Consider the following 23887-nt stretch of genomic DNA (forward strand, 5'->3'; position numbering starts at 1 on the left):
TCTGTTACGATGAAGATAGGTCACTGATAATTAAGTCCACTTTGTCCTAAAATGCAAAATGGAGATGACATCAGCCTACTTAGGTAAACACACAGTCACATGACTGCAAAGGTTTTATATTGCTGAAAGTTAGGGACTAAATGGTATTTCTGGATCTGAGCAGTTCTGGAAATACAGTATTGAGAACTTGGGGGGGGGGGGGGGGGGGGAGGGGGTGAGTTCAGAGGTAAACATGGAGCTCAAATCATGATGTGTATTTGTGACAATGTAATATCTACTAACCTCATCCAGCAGCAACGGATCAGATTCACCTTCCAATCGCAAAGGTAAAGCATTACCAATTAGCTTGCAATCTTCCATCCAAACAACCCTATCTTCACGATCTTGTGGCTGGAGGTTTGGCGTTGCACACTTTCTTGCCTCTATATGCATAACATTACATATGATATATTTAGGACGATAAAAAAATAACAAAGTAGATTTTTCCCAGCATCACAAGCACTTTCTCCTCAATAGGAAAGAGAAATGTTCTGATTCAACACATTGGCATATTGCTGTATTAACTAATAAGATTTTATCTGTCTAGTTTTCAGTGTTTGGAAACATACAGGGTATACAGTTAGATATGTAGCACCTGTGCCAGATCAAAATGAAATATGACTGATAATATTTCACCCTAACTAGCATACCTTTTCAACGCAGGTACATGGAATTTATCCATCTCTGGTAAATGAACAACAACCTTGGGGTATCACCTTGATGTACATCAGATAGTAATATACTGCAATAACCAAGGGTTCCAAGCTTTGCACTATGAAAGAGACTTAGATGGTTACTTCAAACAACATTCTCGTACAGGGATATTTCAAGATTTATCATTACTGTGTCACTTAGTTTGCATGCCCAATAGCATTGTAGCACAAAGCTAATACACGCACCATTGCTAGATCTCGAGCCCTAGTAGTTCCATCTCTTTTTTGGCAGCTCCTATGGCCGTTTCAGCAAGGTCAAAGCTACCTACATATATAAAAAAAGCATAACAACTGTGAGTCTAGAATTTAATTTTACAGCGATGTGCTGATGTTAAATTTTTTGTATAGTGGAAAGTGGAATCAAACTGAAGTGCCTCTTAAGGGACTATATGAAAATGAAGTAGTAGTGCTATACGGAAATGCTTGAGTAAACAACTGATGGCAATATCCTAAATGAAATATGTTGAGCTCTAAGACAATATTTAACTCAAGTAATATGTGCAAATGATTGATTATATAGCATCAACAATTGAAGACAGAATACAGATCAAAATCTCTAATTTCAGCTATCTCAAATCCATCATCTGAATTTACTCAGAAGAAGAGATTTTGATAGTAGTGATTAAGGTGAGGGAAAGCCCTACTTAGATGAGCTTGTGGAAGCCGTTAAATTTTTGGGTTTTTTAAATTGGTACCCTCAGTTTTGGTGGTGTGCTCACCTATACCCTTAGTCGTGTTTTTTGCTCAGCTGTGCTCACCAAAACTGAGGACACCAATTTTAAAAACCCTAAAATTTTTGAGGATGTATGCACTAAACAAAAAGCTCAACTTAAAACTTTGAAAAATAAGTTGATTAGCTCTCAAGATGATTATAAATGTCTGCTAGAAAAATTTGAAACATTTGCAAATTTAAATTGTTAGCTATCAACTAAAATTGAACAATTAGAGTCTAATGCTACATCCTCAGCTACCGATAATAGCCTTATTAAAAATAATGAAAAACATAAGGCTAAGTTAGCTAGCTCTCAAGAAGCAATTGAAAATTTGCTAGAGAAAATGGAAATTCTTAGCATACACAACAATGAGCTAACTACAAAACTGGAAAACATTGGTAGCACCTCAGGGTCATCTTTAGTTGAAATTCCTAAAATTATTAAGAAATATGCTTCTATTTCTTTCTTTGATATAATTGGTGATTCTAACCCCTGCAACCAAGTTCTTGTTGAGAATATTGTTGTAGAAACATGTTCGAATGAGGTTGCAAAGGAGAATGAGCAATTAAGGAAAGAAGTGGCTTGCCTTGGCAAGACTTTGTATGACAAGAAAGACAAATCCAAACAAATCCAACCTCCTCGGGATAACACCACTGCGGGAATGAACAAGTCTGTGGAGGGCAAAACTGTGATTTGTAGGCTATGCCACAATGAAGGCCACAAGTCTTACCAATGCAAGACGAAGACCAGGGATAAGCAAAAGCAAAAGCTAACAAGCAAAATCTCCAACACCTACATTAAAAAGGTGGATAAAAAGACTGCTACACCATATTTCATCAAGAAGAAAAAGAATGGAAAGGTGATAGCAATCAAGGTCAACAAGCAAGCCAACAAAGGAAAATAGGCCAAATGCATCTGGGTGCCAAAGGAAATTATTTCAACCATGAAAAGCACCAAGAAGGTTTGGATCCCAAGAGGGAAGTGAAAAAGTCTGAAGGACTGCGGGGAATTTGGAGACTTGGCAAAATTGGGATGTATATCATGGGATGCATCATATTGGATCAAGTTTATTGCCAAGTGAGTTAGTGAATACTTTGGACCCAAATTCCCCACCCATGACTAAGGTAACTAGATTATTGTATTTACTTTTTAGATATGCGTATCTATTTTCTTGTATCTAGTTTTTACCTTACATGCCTAGTTTTACATGTGATATTTACTTTTGATATTAACTGCATGCATACTAGGACAATCATATGGTAGGAATGCTCGTTTCAATTCATATTCTTGAGCAAGCCTACATGGTTTAAAATGTTTAGTTAAGCACGTCACATAGCTTATTCAACATTTCTAAGAAAATGATACTTCAATTGGTATTTTCATATGACATATCCTAAAATTGATTTGCTTCAATTGGTATCATTTAACTTATATGTGCCAAGGTTCGGATTATAGATAATATGCCCCTCTTGATCTCAAAATCAAAGTGCATGTCTCCTACAAGTATTCGAAACTTGTATGCACTCCTTCAGGGGGAGGTTACTCTATAATCTAAGTCTTTGAGACTAATACTTGTTTTCAAAGTCCACTATGTAGTAGTCTCATTGAAGGAAAATGGAGTCCTCGGAGAAAGACAGTAAGCTTCCGCTACAAATCTACAAGAATTTTCATTTGGTTCCACAAGTGGTTCCATCCAACAATTGGTATCTTTTATATGTCTTCTCCAGACTTTGATTAAACTGAATTTCATATCTTATGCTTACCACATTGCTATAAATGCATATGATATCAAAATATACCTTTTACCTATGCATAGGGGGAGTTAGTCTAATCAAACCATAGCTTGCACCTCTGTTTCTCATATGCTTTTCCTAAGTAGAGGATCTCCGTCAGGGGGAGTATTTCTTTGTCTATGACAAAGGGGGAGAATATTCTTTCAAAGGGGAGAATACTCTTTAAGGGGAGTAATCTTTTAGAACTTTAATTGACAAATCTTTTAGAGGGCAAGTCTTATTTTCTTCCTATATGTTTTTAATGTCTTCCTTTTCGGTGGTTGATGCCAAAGGGGAGAAGTTTTAGGGTCCAAAGCAATGAAAAATATATCAAACACCAAATACCACCAAATGCAATTTTTATCTTACATGTGGTTTTGGTTCATCAAGTATCTTTGGTCTAAAATAGGAAGCAGGTGAATTATGGAGTTAGGGGGAGGTTTAAGTCCATAATCTCACCTTATAGGGACTTTCATGCATCCTAACAAGTAGATTGCATATTTTCATTAAGATATTTGTTATAATTGCCTGCTTTGGTTGTGTTGTCATCAATCACCAAAAAGGGGGAGATTGTAAGGAAAATGGATCTCAGGCCATTTGGCTAAAGGGATTTTGGTGTTTGATGATCAACAGAACCTATGGACCAATATGTTTGCTAGTGGTTGTGTTTATAGTTCACAGGATGCGAAGAGGATTGGACTAAGACACTGAGGATGTAACACCTCAAAAGAAGACATAAAAGAAGCATAGAAGTCCAAGACTCAAGAACAAAAGAAGCCCAAGAAAACAACGAACAAATGCATGAAGTGGACAGTCAGCCAGCACACTGTTGGTACACCGGACAGTGAACAGTAACCTGTCTGGTATGCACCAGACTGCCCGATGGGACATCGGGCACTCTGCGCAGAGATGCCCACAACGAACGCTCTCGGGCTGTAGCACCGGACTGTCTGGTGTGCACCAAACAGTCTGGGTAACGGTCGGATCCAACGATCGACTGATACAGAACCTGAAAGGGAATTAGGCTTACACCTATTTCCTAAATGTTTTTGGTGGTTGAATTGCCCAACACAAATAAATTGGACTGACTAGTTTGCTCTAGTCTATAAGTTATACAGGTGCCAAAGGCTCACACTTAGCCAATAAAAAGACCAAGAAATGGGTTCAACGAAGAGAGCAAGGGATAACCGAAGTGTGCCCTGGTTTGGCGCACCGGACATTGTCCGGTGCACCACCGGACAATGTCCGGTGCACCAGGGGACTTCACGCTGAACTCCTCACCTTCGGGAAAATCCAGAGGCGCTCCGCTATAATTCACCGGACTGTCCGGTGCCCCAGGGAAGAGCGGCTCTGGAACTCGCCAGCCTCGGGAATTCGCTCCGCTATAATTCACCGGACTGTTCGGTGTACACCGAACTGTCCGGTGAACCAGCAGAGCAACGGCTAGTTCGCGCCAACGGTCACCTGCAGCAGCATTAAATGCGCGCCAGAGCGCGCAGAAGTCAGGCACGCGCGCGCTGGCACACCGGACACTCTACAGTACATGTCCGGTGTGCCACCGGACATCCAGGCGGGCCCAGCAGTCAGAGCTCCAACGGTCGGAACCCAACGGTTTGGTGACGTGGCTGGCGCACCGGACACTGTCCGGTGTACACCGTACTGTCCGGTGCACCATACTACAGCAGCCTCCACCAAACAGCTAGTTTGGTGGTTGGGGCTATAAATACCCCCAACCACCCCACATTCAAGTCATCCAATTTTACACACTTCCAACCACTTACAAGATCTAGGCATTCAATACAAGACACACCCAAGTGATCAAATCCTCTCCCAATTCCACAAAAGCTTTAGTGACTAGTGAGAGTGATTTGTTGTGTTCTTTTGAGCTCTTGCGCTTGGATTGCTTTCTTCCTTCTCATTCTTTCTTGAGATCAATACTCACTTGTAACCGAGGCAAGAGACACCAATTGTGTGGTGGTCCTTGCGGGGAAGTCTTGTTCCCGGTTGATTTGAGAAGAGAAAGCTCACTCGGTCCAAGGGACCGTTTGAGAGAGGGAAGGGGTTGAAAAAGACCCGGCCTTTGTGGCCTCCTCAACGGGGAGTAGGTTTGCGAGAACTGAACCTCGGTAAAACAAATCCGCGTGTCACACTTCTTATTTGCTTGCGATTTGTTTTTCACCCTCGCTCGCGGACTCGATTATATTTCTAACGCTAACCCGACTTGTAGTTGTGATTAACTTTGTAAATTTCAGTTTCGCCCTATTCACCCCCCTCTAGGCGACTTTCAATTGGTATCGGAGCCTGGTGCTTCATTAGAGCCTAACCGCTCGAAGTGATGTCGGGAGATCACGCCAAGAAAGAGATGGAGACCGGCGAAAAGCCCACTACAAGCAACGAGAAAGCTCTATCGGGAGAGTCCCGCAACAAGGAGAAGAAGAAGGAGAAGAAGAAGGAGAAGAAGGCTTCTTCTCATAAATCGCATCGGAGTGGCGACAAAATAAAGAAGATGAGGAAGGTGGTCTACTACGAGACCGACACTTCATCACCTTCTACCTCCGGCTCCGACGCGCCCTCCATAACTTCTAAGCGCCATGAGCGCAAGAAGTTTAGTAAGATCCCCTTACATTATCCTCGTACTTCTAGACATACTCCATTACTTTCTGTTCCATTAGGCAAACCGCCAACCTTTGACGGTGAAGATTATGCTAGATGGAGTGATTTAATGAAATTTCATCTAACCTCACTCCACAAAAGTATATGGAATGTTGTTGAGTTTGGAGCACAGGTACCATCCGTAGGGGATGAGGATTATGATGAGAACGAGGTGGCCCAAATCGAGCACTTCAACTCCCAAGCCACAACCATACTCCTTGCCTCTCTAAGTAGGGAGGAGTACAACAAGGTGCAAGGACTAAAAAGCGCCAAGGAAGTTTGGGACGTGCTCAAGACGGCGCACGAGGGTGATGAACTCACCAAGATCACCAAGCGGGAAACGATAGAGGGGGAGCTCGGTCGCTTCCGTCTTCGCCAAGGGGAGGAGCCACAAGATATGTACAACCGGCTCAAGACCTTGGTGAATCAAGTGCGCAACCTCGGGAGCAAGAAATGGGATGACCACGAGGTGGTAAAGGTTATTTTAAGATCACTTATATTCCTTAACCCTACTCAAGTACAATTAATTCATGGTAATCCAAGATATACACTAATGACTCCCAAGGAAGTAATCGGAAATTTTGTGAGCTTTGAATTTATGATCAAGGGCTCACGGAAGATCAACGAGCTTGACGGTCCTTCTACGTCCGAAGCTCAACCGGTCGCATTCAAAGCGACGGAAGAAAAGAAGGAGGAGTCCACACCAAGTAGAACACCCATCGACGCCTCCAAGCTCGACAACGAGGAAATGGCGCTTGTCATCAAAAGCTTTCGCCAAATCCTCAAGCAAAGGAGGGGGAAAGACTACAAGCCCCGCTCCAAGAAGGTTTGCTACAAATGTGGTAAGCCCGGTCACTTTATAGCTAAATGTCCTGTTTCTAGTGACAGTGACAGGGGTGACGACAAGAAGGGGAGAAGAAAGGAGAAGAAGAGGTACTACAAGAAGAAGGGCGGCGATGCCCATGTTTGTCGTGAGTGGGACTCCGACGAAAGCTCTAGCGACTCCTCTGACGACGAGGACGCCGCCAACATCGCCGTCACCAAGGGACTTCTCTTCCCCAACGTCGGCCACAAGTGCCTCATGGCAAAGGACGGCAAAAAGAAGAAGGTTAAATCTAAATCCTCCACTAGATATGAATCCTCTAGTGATGAAAATGCTAGTGATGAGGAAGATAACTTGCACACTCTTTTTGCCAACTTAAACATGCAACAAAAGGAGAAACTAAATGAATTAATTAGTGCCATCCATGAGAAGGATGATCTCTTGGACTCCCAAGAGGACTTCCTAATCAAGGAAAACAAAAAGCATGTTAAAGTTAAAAATGCTTATGCTCTAGAAGTTGAAAAATGTGAAAAATTATCTAGTGAGCTAAGCACTTGCCATGAGACAATCGACAACCTTAGAAATGAAAATACTAATTTATTAGCTAAGGTTGATTCAAATGTTTGTGATGTTTCAATTCCCAATCTTAGAAATGATAATGATAATTTGCTTGCTAAGATTGAAGAATTAAACATTACTCTTGCTAGCCTTAGGTTTTAAAATGAAAAATTGCTTGCTAAGGCTAAAGAATTAGATGTTTGCAATGTTACAATTTCTGACCTTAGAACTAAAAATGATATATTGAATGCTAAGGTTGTAGAATTAAAATCTTGCAAACTCTCTACATCTACTATTGAGCATACTTCTATTTGTACTAGATGTAGAGATGTTGATGTTAAGGCTATACATGATCACATGGCTTTAATTAAACAACAAAATGATCATATAGCAAAACTAGATGCTAAAATTGCGGAGCATGAAATTGAAAATGAAAAATTTAAATTTGCTCGTAGTATGCTTTATAGTGGGAGACGCCCTGGCATTAAGGATGGCATTGGCTTCCAACAGGGAGGCAATGTCAAACTTAATGCCCCTCCTAAGAAATTGTCCAACTTTGTTAAGGGCAATGCTCCCATGCCTCAGGATAACGAGGGTTACATTTTGTACCCTGCCGGTTATCCCGAGGACAAAATTAGGAGAATTCATTATAGGAAGTCTCACTCTGGCCCTAACCATGCATTTATGTACAAGAGTGAGACATCTAGTTCTAGGCAACCAACCCGTGCTAAGTTGCCTAAAAGGAAAACTCCTAGTGCATCAAATGATCATGACATTTCATTTAAAACTTTTGATGCATCTTATGTTTTGACTAACAAATCCGGCAAGGTAGTTGCCAAGTATGTTGGGGGCAAACACAAGAGCTCCAAGACTTGTGTTTGGGTACCCAAAGTTCTTGTTTCTAATGCCAAAGGACCCAAAACCGTTTGGGTACCTAAAGTCAAGAACTAAACTTGTTTTGTAGGTTTATGCATCCGGGGGCTCAAGTTGGATCATCGACAGCGGATGCACAAACCACATGATAGGGGAGAAGAAAATGTTCTCCTCATATGAGAAAAACCAAGATCCCCAACGAGCTATCACATTCGAGGATGGAAACCAAGGTTTGGTCAAAGGTTTGGGTAAAATAGCTATATCTCCTGACCATTCCATTTCCAATGTTTTTCTTGTTGATTCATTAGATTACAATTTGCTTTCCGTTTCGCAATTATGTCAAATGGGCTACAACTGTCTATTTACTGATGTAGGTGTCACTGTCTTTAGAAGAAGTGATGATTTAGTAGCATTTAAGGGAGTGTTAGAGGGTCAGCTATACTTGGTAGATTTTGATAGAGCTGAACTCGACACTTGCTTAATTGCTAAGACTAACATGGGTTGGCTCTGGCACCGCCGACTAGCCCATGTTGGGATGAAGAATCTTCACAAGCTTCTAAAGGGAGAGCACATTTTAGGATTAACAAATGTTCATTTTGAGAAAGACAGGATTTGTAGCGCATGCCAGGCAGGGAAGCAAGTTGGTGTTCATCATCCACACAAGAACATCATGACGACTGACAGGCCACTGGAGCTCCTACACGTGGACCTATTCGGCCCGATCGCTTACATAAGCATCAGCGGGAGTAAGTACTGTCTAGTTATTGTGGATGATTATTCTCGCTTCACTTGGGTGTTCTTCTTGCAGGAAAAATCTCATACCCAAGAGACCTTAAAGGGATTCTTGAGACGGGCTCAAAATGAGTTCGACTTAAGGATCAAGAAAATTAGAAGCGACAACGGGACAGAGTTCAAAAACTCTCAAATTGAAGGCTTCATTGAGGAGGAGGGCATCAAGCATGAGTTCTCTTCTCCCTACACTCCACAACAAAATGGTGTAGTGGAGAGGAAGAATAGAACTCTATTGGACATGGCAAGAACCATGCTTGATGAGTACAAGACTTCGGATCGGTTTTGGGCCGAGGCGGTCAACACCGCTTGCTACGCCATCAACCGGTTATATCTACACCGAATCCTCAAGAAGACATCATACGAACTCCTAACCGGTAAAAAGCCCAATATTTCATATTTTAGAGTCTTTGGTAGCAAATGTTTTATTCTTGTTAAAAGAGGTAGAAAATCTAAATTTGCTCCTAAGACTGTAGAAGGCTTTTTACTAGGATATGATTCAAACACAATGGCATATAGAGTATTTAACAAATCCTCTGGACAAGTTGAAGTTTCTTGTGACGTTGTGTTTGATGAGACTAACAGCTCTCAAGTAGAGCAAGTTGATCTTGATGAGATAGGTGATGAAGAGGCTCTGTGCATCGCGCTAAGGAACATGTCCATTGGGGATGTGTGTCCTAAGGAATCCGAAGAGCCTCCAAATGCACAAGATCAACCATCCTCCTCCACGCAAGCATCTCCACCGACTCAAAATGAGGATGAGGCTCAAGTTGATGAAGGAGAAGATCAAGCAAATGAGCCACCTCAAGATGACGGCAATGATCAAGGGGGAGATGCAAATGAGAAAGACAAGGAGGATGAAGAGCAAAGACCGCCACACCCAAGAGTCCACCAAGCAATCCAACGAGATCACCCCGTCGACACCATCCTTGGCGACATTCATAAGGGGGTAACCACTAGATCTCGTGTTGCACATTTTTGTGAACATTACTCGTTTGTTTCCTCTATTGAACCACACAGGATAGAGGAAGCACTTCAAGATTCGGATTGGGTAGTGGCGATGCAAGAGGAGCTCAACAACTTCACTAGGAATGAGGTATGGCATTTAGTTCCACGTCCTAATCAAAATGTTGTAGGAACCAAATGGGTCTTCCGCAACAAGCAAGATGAGCATGGTGTGGTGACAAGGAACAAAGCTCGACTTGTGGCCAAAGGATACTCCCAAGTCGAAGGTTTGGATTTCGGTGAAACCTATGCACCCGTAGCTAGGCTTGAGTCAATTCGAATATTATTAGCCTATGCTACTTACCATGGTTTTAAGCTTTACCAAATGGATGTGAAAAGTGCCTTCCTAAATGGACCAATCAAGGAAGAGGTCTATGTTGAGCAACCTCCCGGCTTTGAAGATAGTGACTACCCTAACCATGTTTATAAACTCTCTAAGGCGCTTTATGGGCTCAAGCAAGCCCCAAGAGCATGGTATGAATGACTAAGAGATTTCCTTATCACTAATGGATTCAAAGTCGGAAAGGCCGATCCTACACTCTTCACTAAAAAACTCTTGAAAATGACTTGTTTGTATGCCAAATTTATGTTGATGATATTATATTTGGGTCTACTAACGAGTCTACATGTGAAGAATTTAGTAGGATCATGACACAAAAATTCGAGATGTCTATGATGGGGGAGTTGAAGTACTTCTTAGGATTTCAAGTGAAGCAACTCCAAGAGGGCACCTTCCTAAGCCAAACGAAGTATACTCAAGATATTCTAAGCAAGTTTGGGATGAAGGATGCCAAACCCACCAAGACACCCATGGGAACCAATGGGCATCTCGACCTCGACGAAGAAGGTAAATCCGTCGATCAAAAGGTATACCGGTCGATGATAGGATCTTTGCTATATTTATGTGCATCTCGACCGGATATTATGCTTTCTGTATGCATGTGTGCAAGATTCCAAGCTGACCCTAAGGAAGCTCACCTTACGGCCGTAAAACGAATCTTGAGATATTTAGTTTATACTCCTAAGTTTGGGCTTTGCTATCCTAGGGGATCCACATTTGATTTAATTGGTTATTCCGATGCCGATTGGGCGGGGTGTAAGATTAATAGAAAGAGCACATCGTGGACTTGCTAGTTCTTGGGAAGATCCTTGGTGTCTTGGGCTTCAAAGAAGCAAAATTCCGTAGCTCTTTCTACCTCCGAAGCCGAGTATATTGCCACAGGCCATTGTTGCGCGCAACTACTTTGGATGAGGCAAACCCTTAGGGACTACGGTTACAAATTAACCAAAGTTCCTCTTCTATGTGATAATGAGAGTGCAATCCGCATGGCGGATAATCCCGTTGAGCATAGCCGCACTAAACACATAGCCATTCGGTATCATTTTCTAAGGGATCACCAACAAAAGGGAGATATCGAGATTTCATACATATACTAAAGATCAATTAGCCGATATCTTTACCAAGCCTCTTGATGAACAAACCTTTAACAAACTTAGGCATGAGCTAAATATTCTTGATTCTAGGAACTTCTTTTGTTAATTTGCACACATAGCTCATTCATATACCTTTGATCATGTCTCTTTTATATACTATGACTAATGTATTTTCAAGTCTATTTCAAATCAAGTCATAAGTGTATTGAAAGGGAATTAGAGTCTTCGGCGAAGACAAAGGCTTCCACTCCGTAACTCATCCTTCGCCGTCACTCCGAGCAACTCTCCATCTTTGGGGGAGAAAAGGACTTCGTCTTTGGTATAATCTTCACTCATTTATTTATGACCAAAGGGGGAGAGAGTATTTCTAAGGGCTCTAATGACTCCGTTTTTGGCGATTCATGCCAAAGGGGGAGAGAGTAATAGCCCAAAGCAAAAGGACCGCACCACCACCTAATTTTAAAAAGAGTTTTTCAATTGGTATGACTCTCAATTGATAAATTTCAAATTGGTATCTTATTGTGTTCAAAAGGGGGAGAAAAGTAGTATTTCAAAATTGATATATCAAAACCCTCTTGAACACTAAGAGGAGGATTTCATTTAGGGGGAGTTTTGTGTAGTCAAAGGAAAAGCATTTGAAACAAGGGAGAAAATTTCAAATCTTGACAATGCTTCGCAAAACCTTATTCATTTGCCTTTGACTATTTGCAAAAGAACTTTGAAAAGATTTACAAAAGAATTTGCAAAAACAAAACATGTGGTGCAAGCGTGGTCCAAAATGTTAAAATGAAGAAACAATCCATGCATATCTTATAAGTATTCATATTGGCTCAATTCCAAGCAACCTTTGCACTTACATTATGCAAACTAGTTCAAATTATGCACTTCCATATTTGCTTTGGTTTGTGTTGGCACCAATCACCAAAAAGGGGGAGATTGAAAGGGAATTAGGCTTACACCTATTTCCTAAATGTTTTTGGTGCTTGAATTGCCCAACACAAATAAATTGGACTGACTAGTTTGCTCTAGTCTATAAGTTATACAGGTGCCAAAGGTTCACACTTAGCCAATAAAAAGACCAAGAAATGGGTTCAACAAAGAGAGCAAGGGATAACCGAAGTGTGCCCTGGTTTGGCGCACCGGACAGTGTCCGGTGCACCACCGGACAATGTCCGGTGCACCACCGGACAATGTCCGGTGCACCAGGGGACTTCACGTTGAACTCCTCACCTTCGGGAAAATCCAGAGGCGCTCCGCTATAATTCACCGGACTGTCCGATGCTCCAGGGAAGAGCGGCTCTGGAACTCGCCAGCCTCGGGAATTCGCTCCGCTATAATTCACCGGACTGTCCGGTGTACACCGGACTGTCCGGTGAACCAGCAGAGCAACGGCTAGTTCGCGCCAACGGTCACCTGCAGCAACATTAAATGCGCGCCAGAGCGCGCAGAAGTCAGGCACGCGCGCGCTGGCACACCAGACACTCTACAGTACATGTCCGGTGTGCCACCGGACATCCAGGCGGGCCCAGCAGTCAGAGCTCCAACGGTCGGAACCCAACGGTTTGGTGACGTGGCTGGCACACCGGACACTGTCCGGTGTACACCGGACTGTCCGGTGCACCATACTACAGCAGCCTCCACCAAACGGCTAGTTTGGTGGTTGGGGCTATAAATATCCCCAATCACCCCACATTCAAGTCATCCAAGTTTACACACTTCCAACCACTTACAAGAGCTAGACATTCAATACAAGACACACCCAAGTGATCAAATCCTCTCCCAATTCCACAAAAGCTTTAGTGACTAGTGAGAGTGATTTGTTGTGTTCTTTTGAGCTCTTGCGCTTGGATTGCTTTCTTCCTTCTCATTCTTTCTTGAGATCAATACTCACTTGTAACCGAGGCAAGAGACACCAACTGTATGGTGGTCCTTGCGGGGAAGTTTTGTTCCCGGTTGATTTGAGAAGAGAAAGCTCACTCGGTCCGAGGGACCGTTTGAGAGAGGGAAGGGGTTGAAAAAGACCCGGCCTTTGTGGCCTCCTCAACGGGGAGTAGGTTTGCGAGAACCGAACCTCGGTAAAACAAATCCGCGTGTCACACTTCTTATTTGCTTGCGATTTGTTTTTCACCCTCTCTCGCGGACTCGATTATATTTCTAACGCTAACCCGACTTGTAGTTGTGATTAACTTTGTAAATTTCAGTTTCGCCCTATTCACCCCCCCTCTAGGCGACTTTCAGAACCCAACGGTTGACTCACGTGGTAGGGCACCGGACAGTGAACAGTGAATGTCCGGTGTGCACTGGACTGTCCGGTGCGCCCGTCAACAGAAAGTTGTTGCTTCTGTCCAACGACTATAATTGTGGGGGAGGCTATAAATACCCCCAACCGATCATTTGGAGGAGTGGGAGCCCAAGAAACATACCAAGACATATTGTAGACATTTCCAAGTGTTCAAACACGTAAGTGCTTAATATAATCACTCGGTGATTAGTGTAGGTGCTTTGTGAAGTGCTTAGGTTAGTTAGACCGTATTTGCGCTTGCTCTAGGGGAATCCTAGTTAGTTTGGTGAGTTTAGACAAACCACACAACCCCTCGGCTCTTACGTTGTAACTGTACCGAGTGCGGCGAGAGTTTTACGAGACCGTGACAATCGCGTTTGTGTCACGGCCGCCACCGTGTACCAGAGGGAACGAGGCTCGCAATGTTTTCGGCGAGAAGCTCGATAGTGGAGACGGTGGGGAGCGTTCGAGAGGAGCCGGAAGCGGAGCACCGCTTGCGTGTGGAGAAGGCATGTGGTTCTCTACGGAGTTACTCAACCGAGGTGCTTGGCCCTCGCGTGGGCTTCCCTTTGCATAGGGGCACCAACGAGAATTAGTCTGGACCTTGCGTGGTTCCGAATACCTTGGTAAAAATATCAGCGTCATCTATGAGAGTTTGCATCTCTACGTCGCTCTTTACCTTCCGCATTTACATTAAGTATTTAAAGGTATGTTTGGTTGGGTCGTGGCTGTGAAAAAAGCTGTTGTAGCCTGTGAGCTGTGAAAAAAGTTGTTGTGGGTTGTTAAAAAGCTAAAAACCCTTTGGTCAAAACTACTAAAAACCGTTAAAAGTTTTTCGATATATAAGTTTTCACAGTTCCATTCGAAAGCCACTAAAAGCAGGTCTAGGGGTACTTTCAGTTTTGCAGTGCGAGAAAGTCGGCTTTTAGAAAAAAGATGTTTTCTGGATCCAGCCCTTTGGTTTGGCTTTTGGTTTTTAGGGGGCAAAAGCCAAAGCCAAAAGCCAAACCAATCACATCGTAAGTTTCAATCTTGTCTTGTTGGTTAGATTATTTAGATTGAAACTTGCCTTTGCGGTAGAGATAGCTGAAAGGGAAATGTGCCCTTGGGCCATTTCTACAATATTTTGGTGATTAAGTGTCCAACACATAGTAAGTGAGATATTATTGTGCCATACAAGCAAAAGGTGCAAATCATGTAACAAGGTACGTTTCTAGACTTAGTACATTGTTTTGAGTACTAATACATATTGTCTAAGTGCTAGAAACAGAGAAACGAAGAAAAGAAAAGAGATGCAAAAGACTTGGCTTAGTACATCCAAAGTCCAGCTCGGCTTGGCACACCGGACTATCCGGTGGTGCACCGGACGGTGTCCGGTGCGCCAGGCTGAACTCCGGTGAACAGGCCACTCTCGGGAAAGTTTGGCGGCGTACGACTATAATTCACCGGACTGTCTGGTGGTGCACCAGACTGTCCGGTGAGCCAACGACCGCCAACGCAATGGTCAGCCGCGCAATCCGCGGGCGACGCGTGGCTCGCGCCAACTGCCACGAATCTGCAACGGTCGGCAGCATCAGAATAGGAAGGAGATCGCGCACCGGACATGAACAGTGACTGTCTAGTGGTGCACCGGACTGTCCGGTGCGCCACCCGACAGAAGGCAAGGATAGCCTTCCTTGTTGGCCTCCAACGGCTCCTAGCTGCCTTTGGGCTATAAAAGGGACCCCTAGGCACATGGAGAAGGAATCCAAGCATTCACTAAGCATTCTAAGTCTCACAAACTTCGTCTCCGCGCACTTGATCGACTGTGTTAGTGATTTAAGCTCCGTTCTAGTTGTGAAACTCTTTGTGCTTCATTTTGAGCTCAAGTCTTGGCTTGTGTGCGTGTGTGTGCTTCGGATTTGTGTGTGTTGCTCCCCAACCTTACTCTTATGCTTTTTATTGTGATCTTTGTTGTAAGGGCGAGAGACTCCAACTTGTGGATATTCCTCGCAAACGGGAAAAAGAGATAAGGAAGAAAAACCGTGGTATTCAAGTTGATCATTGGATCACTTGAAAGGGGTTGAGTGCAACCCTCGTCCATTAGGACGCCACAACGTGGAAGTAGGCAAGTGCTACTTGGCCGAACCACGGGATAAATCACGTGTCTCTTGTGTGCCTTCTAATTGATTATTTGTGTTCACAAGAACTACCTTCAAGCCACTTAGCCGTTCTAACCTTCATAATCAAGTTTTGTGGCTATTAGTGTTGAATTTTACAGGATCACCTATTCACCCCCCTCTAGGTGCTCTCAATAGCAACACTTAGACAAAACCTAGTTTGCACATTCTATATTGTTTAATTGCACATGTTTTGCTCTAGGGATTTAATTGTGGCCTAGTTTAGAGAAAAAATTTAGAAGACCTAATTCACCCTCCTCTCTTAGCATCACCGTTTCCTTCAGCTCACCGCAAGTATAAAGAATTCAATACTATCTATAACCTTTTAGGTAGCGATGTAAATGGTACAAATATTATTTCTCCGTATTCAAATTCAATTCGTCTGAGCATGCTAAGATCTGATCTGTATGTGAGTATTCAGTATCTGATCCGTATCCGATCTAAATCCGTATACTCAAAGTTGGATATTTAAGATGCTGATATTCATTCAAATCTTATACGACGTAACACGATAATATCAGTATCCTATCCAAACCCGATGAGAAAATATGAAAATAAATATGGTACGATTAATATCTATTCGTATATGATTCGATTACATAGGGGTGTAATCGGATCGGATATAGACGAATATTATCAGTTCCATATTTGTTTTCATATTTTTCTCATCGAATTTGGATCGGATATTATCAAATTGTGTCGCATAACGTTTGAATGGACATCGATATCTTAAATATCTAACTTTGAGAATACAGATACGGATAAAGATCAAATACAGATCGGATACTGAGTACATGTACTCGGATGGACGTATAATATCCGTATCATTTACGCATTACATCTCTACTCTACTTTTAGGTAGAAGACAAACGCCATGCTTGCCATATAGACACGCGCGACGCACACTATCAGCATGTCCCCAACACACATACCAAACAAGGTGAACTAGCTAAGTGGTCGAGAATTCCCCTCTTTCTCTCACGGCCATGGAGAACACCAAGCCATGCAGTGACTTCGGGATGATCATGGCTGATCTGGAGTCCGAGAACCCGGTTACTAATGTGGCTGCCATGAATCGTGCCTCGGAGTTGATTGCTGAAGGTAAACTCCCGGAACCCCAGCTTCTGCGCCGCCTAATCTCTTGTCTTGCTTCCAATCTGGAGAAGCCTGACCATGAATCTGCCGTCAAGAGGAAGGTTCACTTAACTCTAGAGGCAATCAGGGAGGCCATCACCAGCAACCGCGTGAACATAGAGTCCCCAGCTCGCGGTGAGGCTCTCCATGCCATCTGGTGCTGTTTTATGGACGAAGGCCTTCGCTGTCTTCGTCAGCACGAAAGTATGGTGAGGATGTGGACAGTCCAGGATCAACTGGCTGCCGTCAAAACGCTATGTGCCACCTTCCGTCGCTCGCCGGTAAACATCAAGAACATAAGGTGTGTCACAACCTTTGCCGCACTGATGCTGTCACCCTACACCACCGTGGCGCGCGCTTGTGAAGACGCCTTGCTCTCTTTGCCCTCTATTCCAGGATTTGCATTTGCCATTGCAAGAGCCTACTGCCATATTATCATAGCTATGCCACCGGAGTCATCGCCTGAGATAAGTAGCGCGGCTGCGGTTCTGGGCAGGCTGAACCAGATTAGCATGGCCACGGTGGAGGGCGACCACCGAGGGTTCGGTGATCTGGCCATGGATGTGCTAGGGGATGCTTTAGCAAATCGCAATCTTCCTGTTCGGAAGAAGGCTCTGAACCTGGTGGCGAGCCTCCTCACCCCAAGGAACGTCTGCGATGTTCTAGGGCTCCTCAACAGTGAGCTGGTCGTGGCAGCCTCCGCCAACCTCCAGATCGAGTACCGACAGATGCTGGAGAAGGCGATTAGAGAGTGCCATTCTGCTCATCCGGGGAGTATCCTAGAATTCACGCTAGATCCCAAGTATGCCGTGTTCACGGATTGTATCCGCTACACCATGGATATCATGAACAGCAACCCCTTGCTGCGAGTCCAGCTTCTGAAAGGTCTTCTAAGGATGCTCCGCCATGTCAGGTCACCGCCGGTGTGCGCCGCTGCTGTCTGGATCATCTCCGTCTTCTCTGAATCACCGGTAGAGGTCGACGACGCCATCGCTGCACTCTCGTGCCTCTTCAAGGACCTGCTGGACCGGCGAAAAATCGAGAAACAGATACTTGGGAGTGAAATGGAGGACGAATACGTACTCCCTACTGAATATTATGGCGTCACTACTGCACGAGGTGCGCAGGGAGAGCGCCAGCAGCGGCCATGGCTGGTGGAGATGGACGAACTGCTGTTTGTGCGCATAGGGCTCACACGGCAGGCAGATGGGAGCTACGACATTGCCTCGAGTTCCAAGCAGAGCAGTAGTAGTGCTCGTCACGCAGATAGGCCGCCGTCGTTGGAGCTTACAGACAATCTAGCATTCCTTGTGCATTCTGGAGATTCCCTCTTGGCGGATTTCGTGCAGGACATGCTGTCCGAGCTTGTAGTGAAGGCCCAGAGTTGCAGTGAGTCCGTTTGAACTGATGGTGATTTGAAGGTCTCAAGCACAATGGCTGTACTGATTCGTTGGCTACTTTTCTTCCTTACAGCTAGTAGTGCTTAAAATTAGGAATGGATCGGAGTAGTAGTTCTACATCCATACCTCAATATGCATGCAGAATCATGTTTCTTTTTTGAGAGAGAGAGAGGCAAGGAAAAAAATGTTTGTTCTATGTTCTACTTCTATTACTATTAATAGTACTTTTTATTTAACTTTTTTGCCATCTATTTGTCTGATTTGTGTTGGTTTCATCTATAGTCTGACGGTCTGACCCAACATACATGGGATCAAAAGGCCACTTTGTGTTGGTCATAGTGTTTAGTGTTTTGGGGGAACATCCAAATATTTTTGTACTCTTAACGGCTTGTGTTAGAAAAATATGAAATGTTTAATGGAACAAGGATCTTTTATGCGTAGTAGGTTCATATTCATCAAGTTATAATTCATTTAAGTAAGGCTGAGTTCATTTTAGACTTTTATGCCTTCCTCGCTCCATGCCCATTGGGTATTACGTCAAAAATATGAAATATGGCATGCTCTCAAGAGTTACACCAGATAAACATTCTAATAACTAGAATTATATGTAAATTATAATACAAATCTCACTAATATACCTCTCAGGTTGATAAAATCATATTGAAGCTCCTCGTGACGCTCGCTAATGCGCCTCTAGCTAGTCTATATATCTATCTATCCATCTCTCTAAATTAAAGAGCATCTCTTTCTCTATCTATTCTAATGTTAAAGAGCAAAAATATCTATCTAGGTGCGTCTTTCTCGTCCCAACCTTTATCGTATTCATACGCTAGTCTACATCTACATCTATACTTAATATTAAAGAGTATCTATCTATATCTATATCTATCTAGTGAAAAAAATCCCTCTCAATCAATGGTCACCTCCAGGTGCTATAGGGTGAGTTTTCACTCCAACGGTTCCCCCACCATTCCCCCATATGGGGCGAAAGAGGCAACTCCCCGATATATGGGTGAGCTCTCTAATCTCTCAAATTCTTTAATTACTTCATTTTTATTTGCGATATTAATTCCTTTTTAAGCTTTATAACTTGATAATAATGTGTATTATGATAGTAAAAATAGTATATGAATTGTTTCAACTTCAAATATATATGAAAATGTTAAATAACTGAGATATAGTGTATACGGAAGCTAAATTGGGTGAATGGTTGGAGACATCATGTATGTGGGGGAGTATCTTTTAGTGAAATGTAGTCAAATTTAGTAGAAAGTACAAATGGGGGGAGAAATATAGAGGGGATGTTTGAAGACGGTCTCATCTCTCATCTCCAACCTCCTTCACTCACTCAACTTTTCTATTGTCTCTCATTTTTCCGATTAGTGATAGGGGTGGGCATTCGGTCTAACCGAACTATAATGATTGGTTCTTCAATCTTTTGTAAAACTTGGTTATCTAGAAATAGAAACTAACTAGTTACTAAAAACTCAAGAACGAGGATTTCATATTCAATTAGTTCAGTCATAACATGTCAATTCTAGAATGGTATTACTAGCCAAGAAATTAATTTCTTAATTACAAACTCAAAACACAACACCTTTGGGTGAATTTAATATAAATTAATAAAAAGCCTTCATAACATTGGTCTGACATAAATGCTTATGAAACTAAAACATGGCGATTAGGAAACAAATCTCTTCTTGTCGTTCTCCATTGATAAGCCTCCTTCTCCACCTTATCCTAAGCAAGATGGCATGATATGCCTTGTTATGCCCCTTTCATGCCATGATCAATGTTGCTCGTGCGCCGGTCCATATTAAGGCTATCAAAGGAGGGCATGATGCCTACTATCCATGGCTAAATTCCTACCAAGATTCCACCTCTGTTGATTATATTTGGGTTCATGGTATTGGCAAGTCATTTAAGTTCTTATCTGCCACACATAAAGGTGACCATCTTCCCTGTTGCCATGATGGGCCCATTGAAAGACCCTAGTTTGGTTCTGATAATTGAGTAACAACCTTAGACTAATATGTGTTATATGAGCTACATATATGCTTAGTCCACATGTACACTAATGTGAACAATACATAGAGCCATGGTGGAGAGGTTGCCTATGCATGTTGCAAGTGCTCAACTAGTGGAGTTGAAGGAGCTCATTTCATATGAGCCATGATATGGTGTCATGTGGTTAAGTGGAGAAGATCAAGAGGTGATACTTGGCTATAAAGGACCATGTTGCAATTGTGAAGGGCAAGCTAGATGCTCAAGTGTGATGGACCATCGAGACATTGAATCACTAGAAAAGGGCTTGATGCAGGGGTGTTGTACTTGCCCCATGAGAGATCACAGACAGCAACTTTAGTAGAAATGAGGTGTGAAGAGCGCCAAGTGGTTTGTCTAGATCAAGTGCTAGAAATCACATTAGAGCACACCATGAGGGGTGAGTGCAAGCTTGCTGGCTTGCCACCAGCAAGAGGATTAGGTGAAAACCATGAACTTGCCTCAAAGGGGATTGAGTGGTTGATGAACTACCAAACCTCCGTATAAAAATCACCATGCGAATGTTGACTTCTCATTGGTTTGCAATCTTCTACACTGACTTGTATTATTTTCTTAATCACTTGCGTCCTAATGCATTGTTGTTGCTCTTGTGTGCTAGTTAGCTTGTGTATCTAATTAGTTTCTCTCTAGTTTTAGCTTGTGTAATGTAACTAGTGTGTAGTGTTGGTGTAGCTTGTGCTTTATGCTTGGCTCACTACTATGTGTAGGAGTTTGTTTGTGCTTGCTTACTAATTGTATATGCTTATGTGGCCTTGATAAATAGAACTGGTTACATGAGCTCTCTCTAGCTCAACACCTTAGACTTAACTTGCTTAGAATCTTTGTAAAGTGCTTATGATAAATAATAATGTGTAGAGCTAGAAACGAGTCTGGCTCGGATCAGTGCGGCTCGATGGTATAACGAGCCGGCTCAACCACATTACGGAACGGAGGCTCGCGAGCCTTTACACTCAACCACAGTCACGAACCAAATGGCGCCACACTGCATAACAAAATCAGAGGGAAACAAGCATAGTTGATAATCTATAGTTGATACAACCACGCCATATAGGACCACTGTATGTATCATGTACGCAAGATGCAATCGTTCAACCAGTGTCATTGATTCAAAAGAACAACGAAGTACGCAAAAATGCAAAATAGTGTCATTGATCCATAAGACCACGCACAGAATAGCTCCCGTATTTTGTATGCACTGCACCTAGGCACCAAGGATCCATCGTCCAGTAATCCAACACCACATGAGGGCAAGGCTGCACCTGCACCCTGCAGCGTCTGGGGTGGCCTCGTGCCCTCCTGGGCAGTGGCAGAGCGATCGACAGAAGCAGAAGACGGGTCGGGGGCGCGGTGCGATGGGCGACCGCCGACAGCAGGTTTAGGGCTGGGACGAGGGAGGACCGTAGCGGGCTGGCGGCGGCGGAGTCGGACTTCGGAGTCGGATGTCGGTGCTCGGCGGCAGCAGGAAGCAAGAACGAGAGAGAGACGCCGGTCACTCAGTGGCACTGAAGAAAGGCGGCGGTGGGCGTGCCACCGCACTGCTCTGTACCTGGCGTTAGGCACTTAGGCCATTAGGGTTTAGCGGGATTCATTTTAGGCCTCGGTGGTTGGGCTTGGGCTGGCTGGCTGGCTTTCGAATTGGGCTTGGCGGCTGGCCGGCCTGGCTCATTCAGCGGTTCGACCGTGTGTACGGTGTACGTGTCCTAGGTGGTCGGTTCGCGACCTCGACCGAGCTGGCTCGGCTCGACTCAACAAGGGCTCGCGAGCTGGTTCAGATCTAGCACGTCGAGCCGAGCTTTTTTTAGTCCTAATAATGTGTAGTTTTTGCCATACTAATTAGTTTAATTCTGTATTCATATAGATTAATCGAGGTGATTAGAATTTATAAAAGACTATTCTTTCTCTTGTCGACTTCGTATTCCTAGCACTTAAGGATGGACGCAGTGCAATGAATGAATGATAGAGCGAACTACATGGACTTGATCACAGGAGGGACCGAGGGAGGGATAAAGGACAAAGAGAAAAGAAATGATGATGTTTGGGTCCACTGTCACTTATCTTACATGCCAGTAAAACCACTCATAAAAAAGCTAGATAGAGAAACGTGAATGGTTTTTACAGCTGGATGGTCAAAGGTTCCTGGTTTTCAAGATATTTTGGTAAAAGGAAATTCGAACAATAGTTGCATAATTCAAATTAGACTTCTCTTGTTCCCCCTACAACCAACACAGTAGAAAATTTCCCCTTTCAAAAAAAATAGAAAAAATCCCATCACCATTTTCACAAAAGGGACGGACAGTAGCAGTCCCTTCCGACGCACGCAAAGGTGCCCGCACAATTTCGAAGTAGAAGAAAGATAAACATTCATATTTGTTTTTTTTTCTCGATTCGTATTTCAACAATTCTCCCTCCCAAATTTCTCATTTCATACTTTTATTTATATTTAAATACCTTCCCTTCAATTATTCTTCTCCCTATTTTATCTCCTCCCCAAACATTCCTCCTATTCACCTCATCTTTACTTTTTAACTGACTTATTTGACTTTTCTACATCGGCTTTAGAATTTTAAAAAATACTATCATATTTGTACTATTATAATACACATTATATTAGATTATAAAGCTTTAAATCTAATTAATTTTACAACTAAAACACAGTAATTAACAGATGGGGGAGATTAGCTCTTCCATTAACGGAGGGAAAAGCGTCTCTCTCCCAGGACGGAGGGCCCTCGAGAGGGCGTTGTTGGACGCTGCCGGGAAGCAGGATGGCGTCCGGACGGCGCCGTTGGAGAGAGCCTAAATTCCATCAATTGGACATTTTGATGTTCCTGGTCTGCCTCGTCGCTTGTTTATTCCCCATATCGGGATTGATGATGACGTCGTTCCTGTTTGTTTACTTCCCTGTCATTTACCCCCTCGGTGTACTATTAGTTGTTGTCGTTTAAAACAGCTACACGGTCTTTAAATTATAAATTTGATCAATGTTTTTTTAAAAAAAATACTTTTATAAAATTACTGGTTAAGACACATCGGTGCATATAAACATTATGTTTCAAAACTACATCATAAAATAGTTATTTGTAATTAAAATTTTATAAGCCTCAAATCTTATCCAAAACGACAACTAATAGGATGGAGAGAGAGTATATCTAAACCACGATACTACCAAAGATGCACCAAGTAGAAAAACAAGTGAGAAGATTCAGTGAGAGGCGGGAGATAAAGCAAGGATATGTTTTTTTTTTCGAGTTGTGAGTTTTGAACAATGACCACTTGAGCCTTGAGGCTGGAGATGATATTTTACCTGTGAGGGTGAAAGCCATAGCTTTGTCCCGTTCCCGCCGCAAAAAGTGGGGAAAAAAATCAAACATCCCACCTTACCTACCACTACCAGTGGGCAGTGGCAGCATGTTGCATGGCATCATCCAGTCCAGACTCCAGAGCCTCCCTGTCGTTGCCACCTCCCCACCACACACGT

The 23887-nt window shown here is 43.1% G+C and overlaps 1 protein-coding gene and 1 long non-coding RNA gene across 2 annotated transcripts; both read left to right on the forward strand.

Moving 5' to 3' along the window:
• The first annotated feature begins 212 nt into the window (after positions 1-212).
• LOC103643631 (uncharacterized) lies at positions 213-1060 on the forward strand. The gene is made up of 2 exons (XR_002266452.2): positions 213-326; positions 703-1060. It is a non-coding gene; the product is annotated as an uncharacterized lncRNA (long non-coding RNA).
• A 15512-nt stretch (positions 1061-16572) lies between these two features.
• On the forward strand, positions 16573-18594 carry LOC103643632 (coatomer subunit beta-2). The gene has a single exon (XM_008666795.4). It carries the CDS (start codon positions 16798-16800, stop codon positions 18346-18348), a length of 1551 nt encoding a protein of 516 aa, XP_008665017.1. The 5' UTR covers positions 16573-16797; the 3' UTR covers positions 18349-18594.
• The last annotated feature ends 5293 nt before the right edge of the window (positions 18595-23887 follow it).

Source organism: Zea mays, chromosome 1, assembly GCF_902167145.1.
Source record: "Zea mays cultivar B73 chromosome 1, Zm-B73-REFERENCE-NAM-5.0, whole genome shotgun sequence".
Lineage (NCBI taxonomy): Eukaryota > Viridiplantae > Streptophyta > Magnoliopsida > Poales > Poaceae > Zea > Zea mays.

What these genes read in the sequence shown, in the direction of transcription:
- LOC103643632 (XM_008666795.4), top strand. Translation starts at nt 16,798, where the DNA reads ATGGAGAACACCAAGCCATGCAGTGACTTCGGGATGATCATGGCTGAT.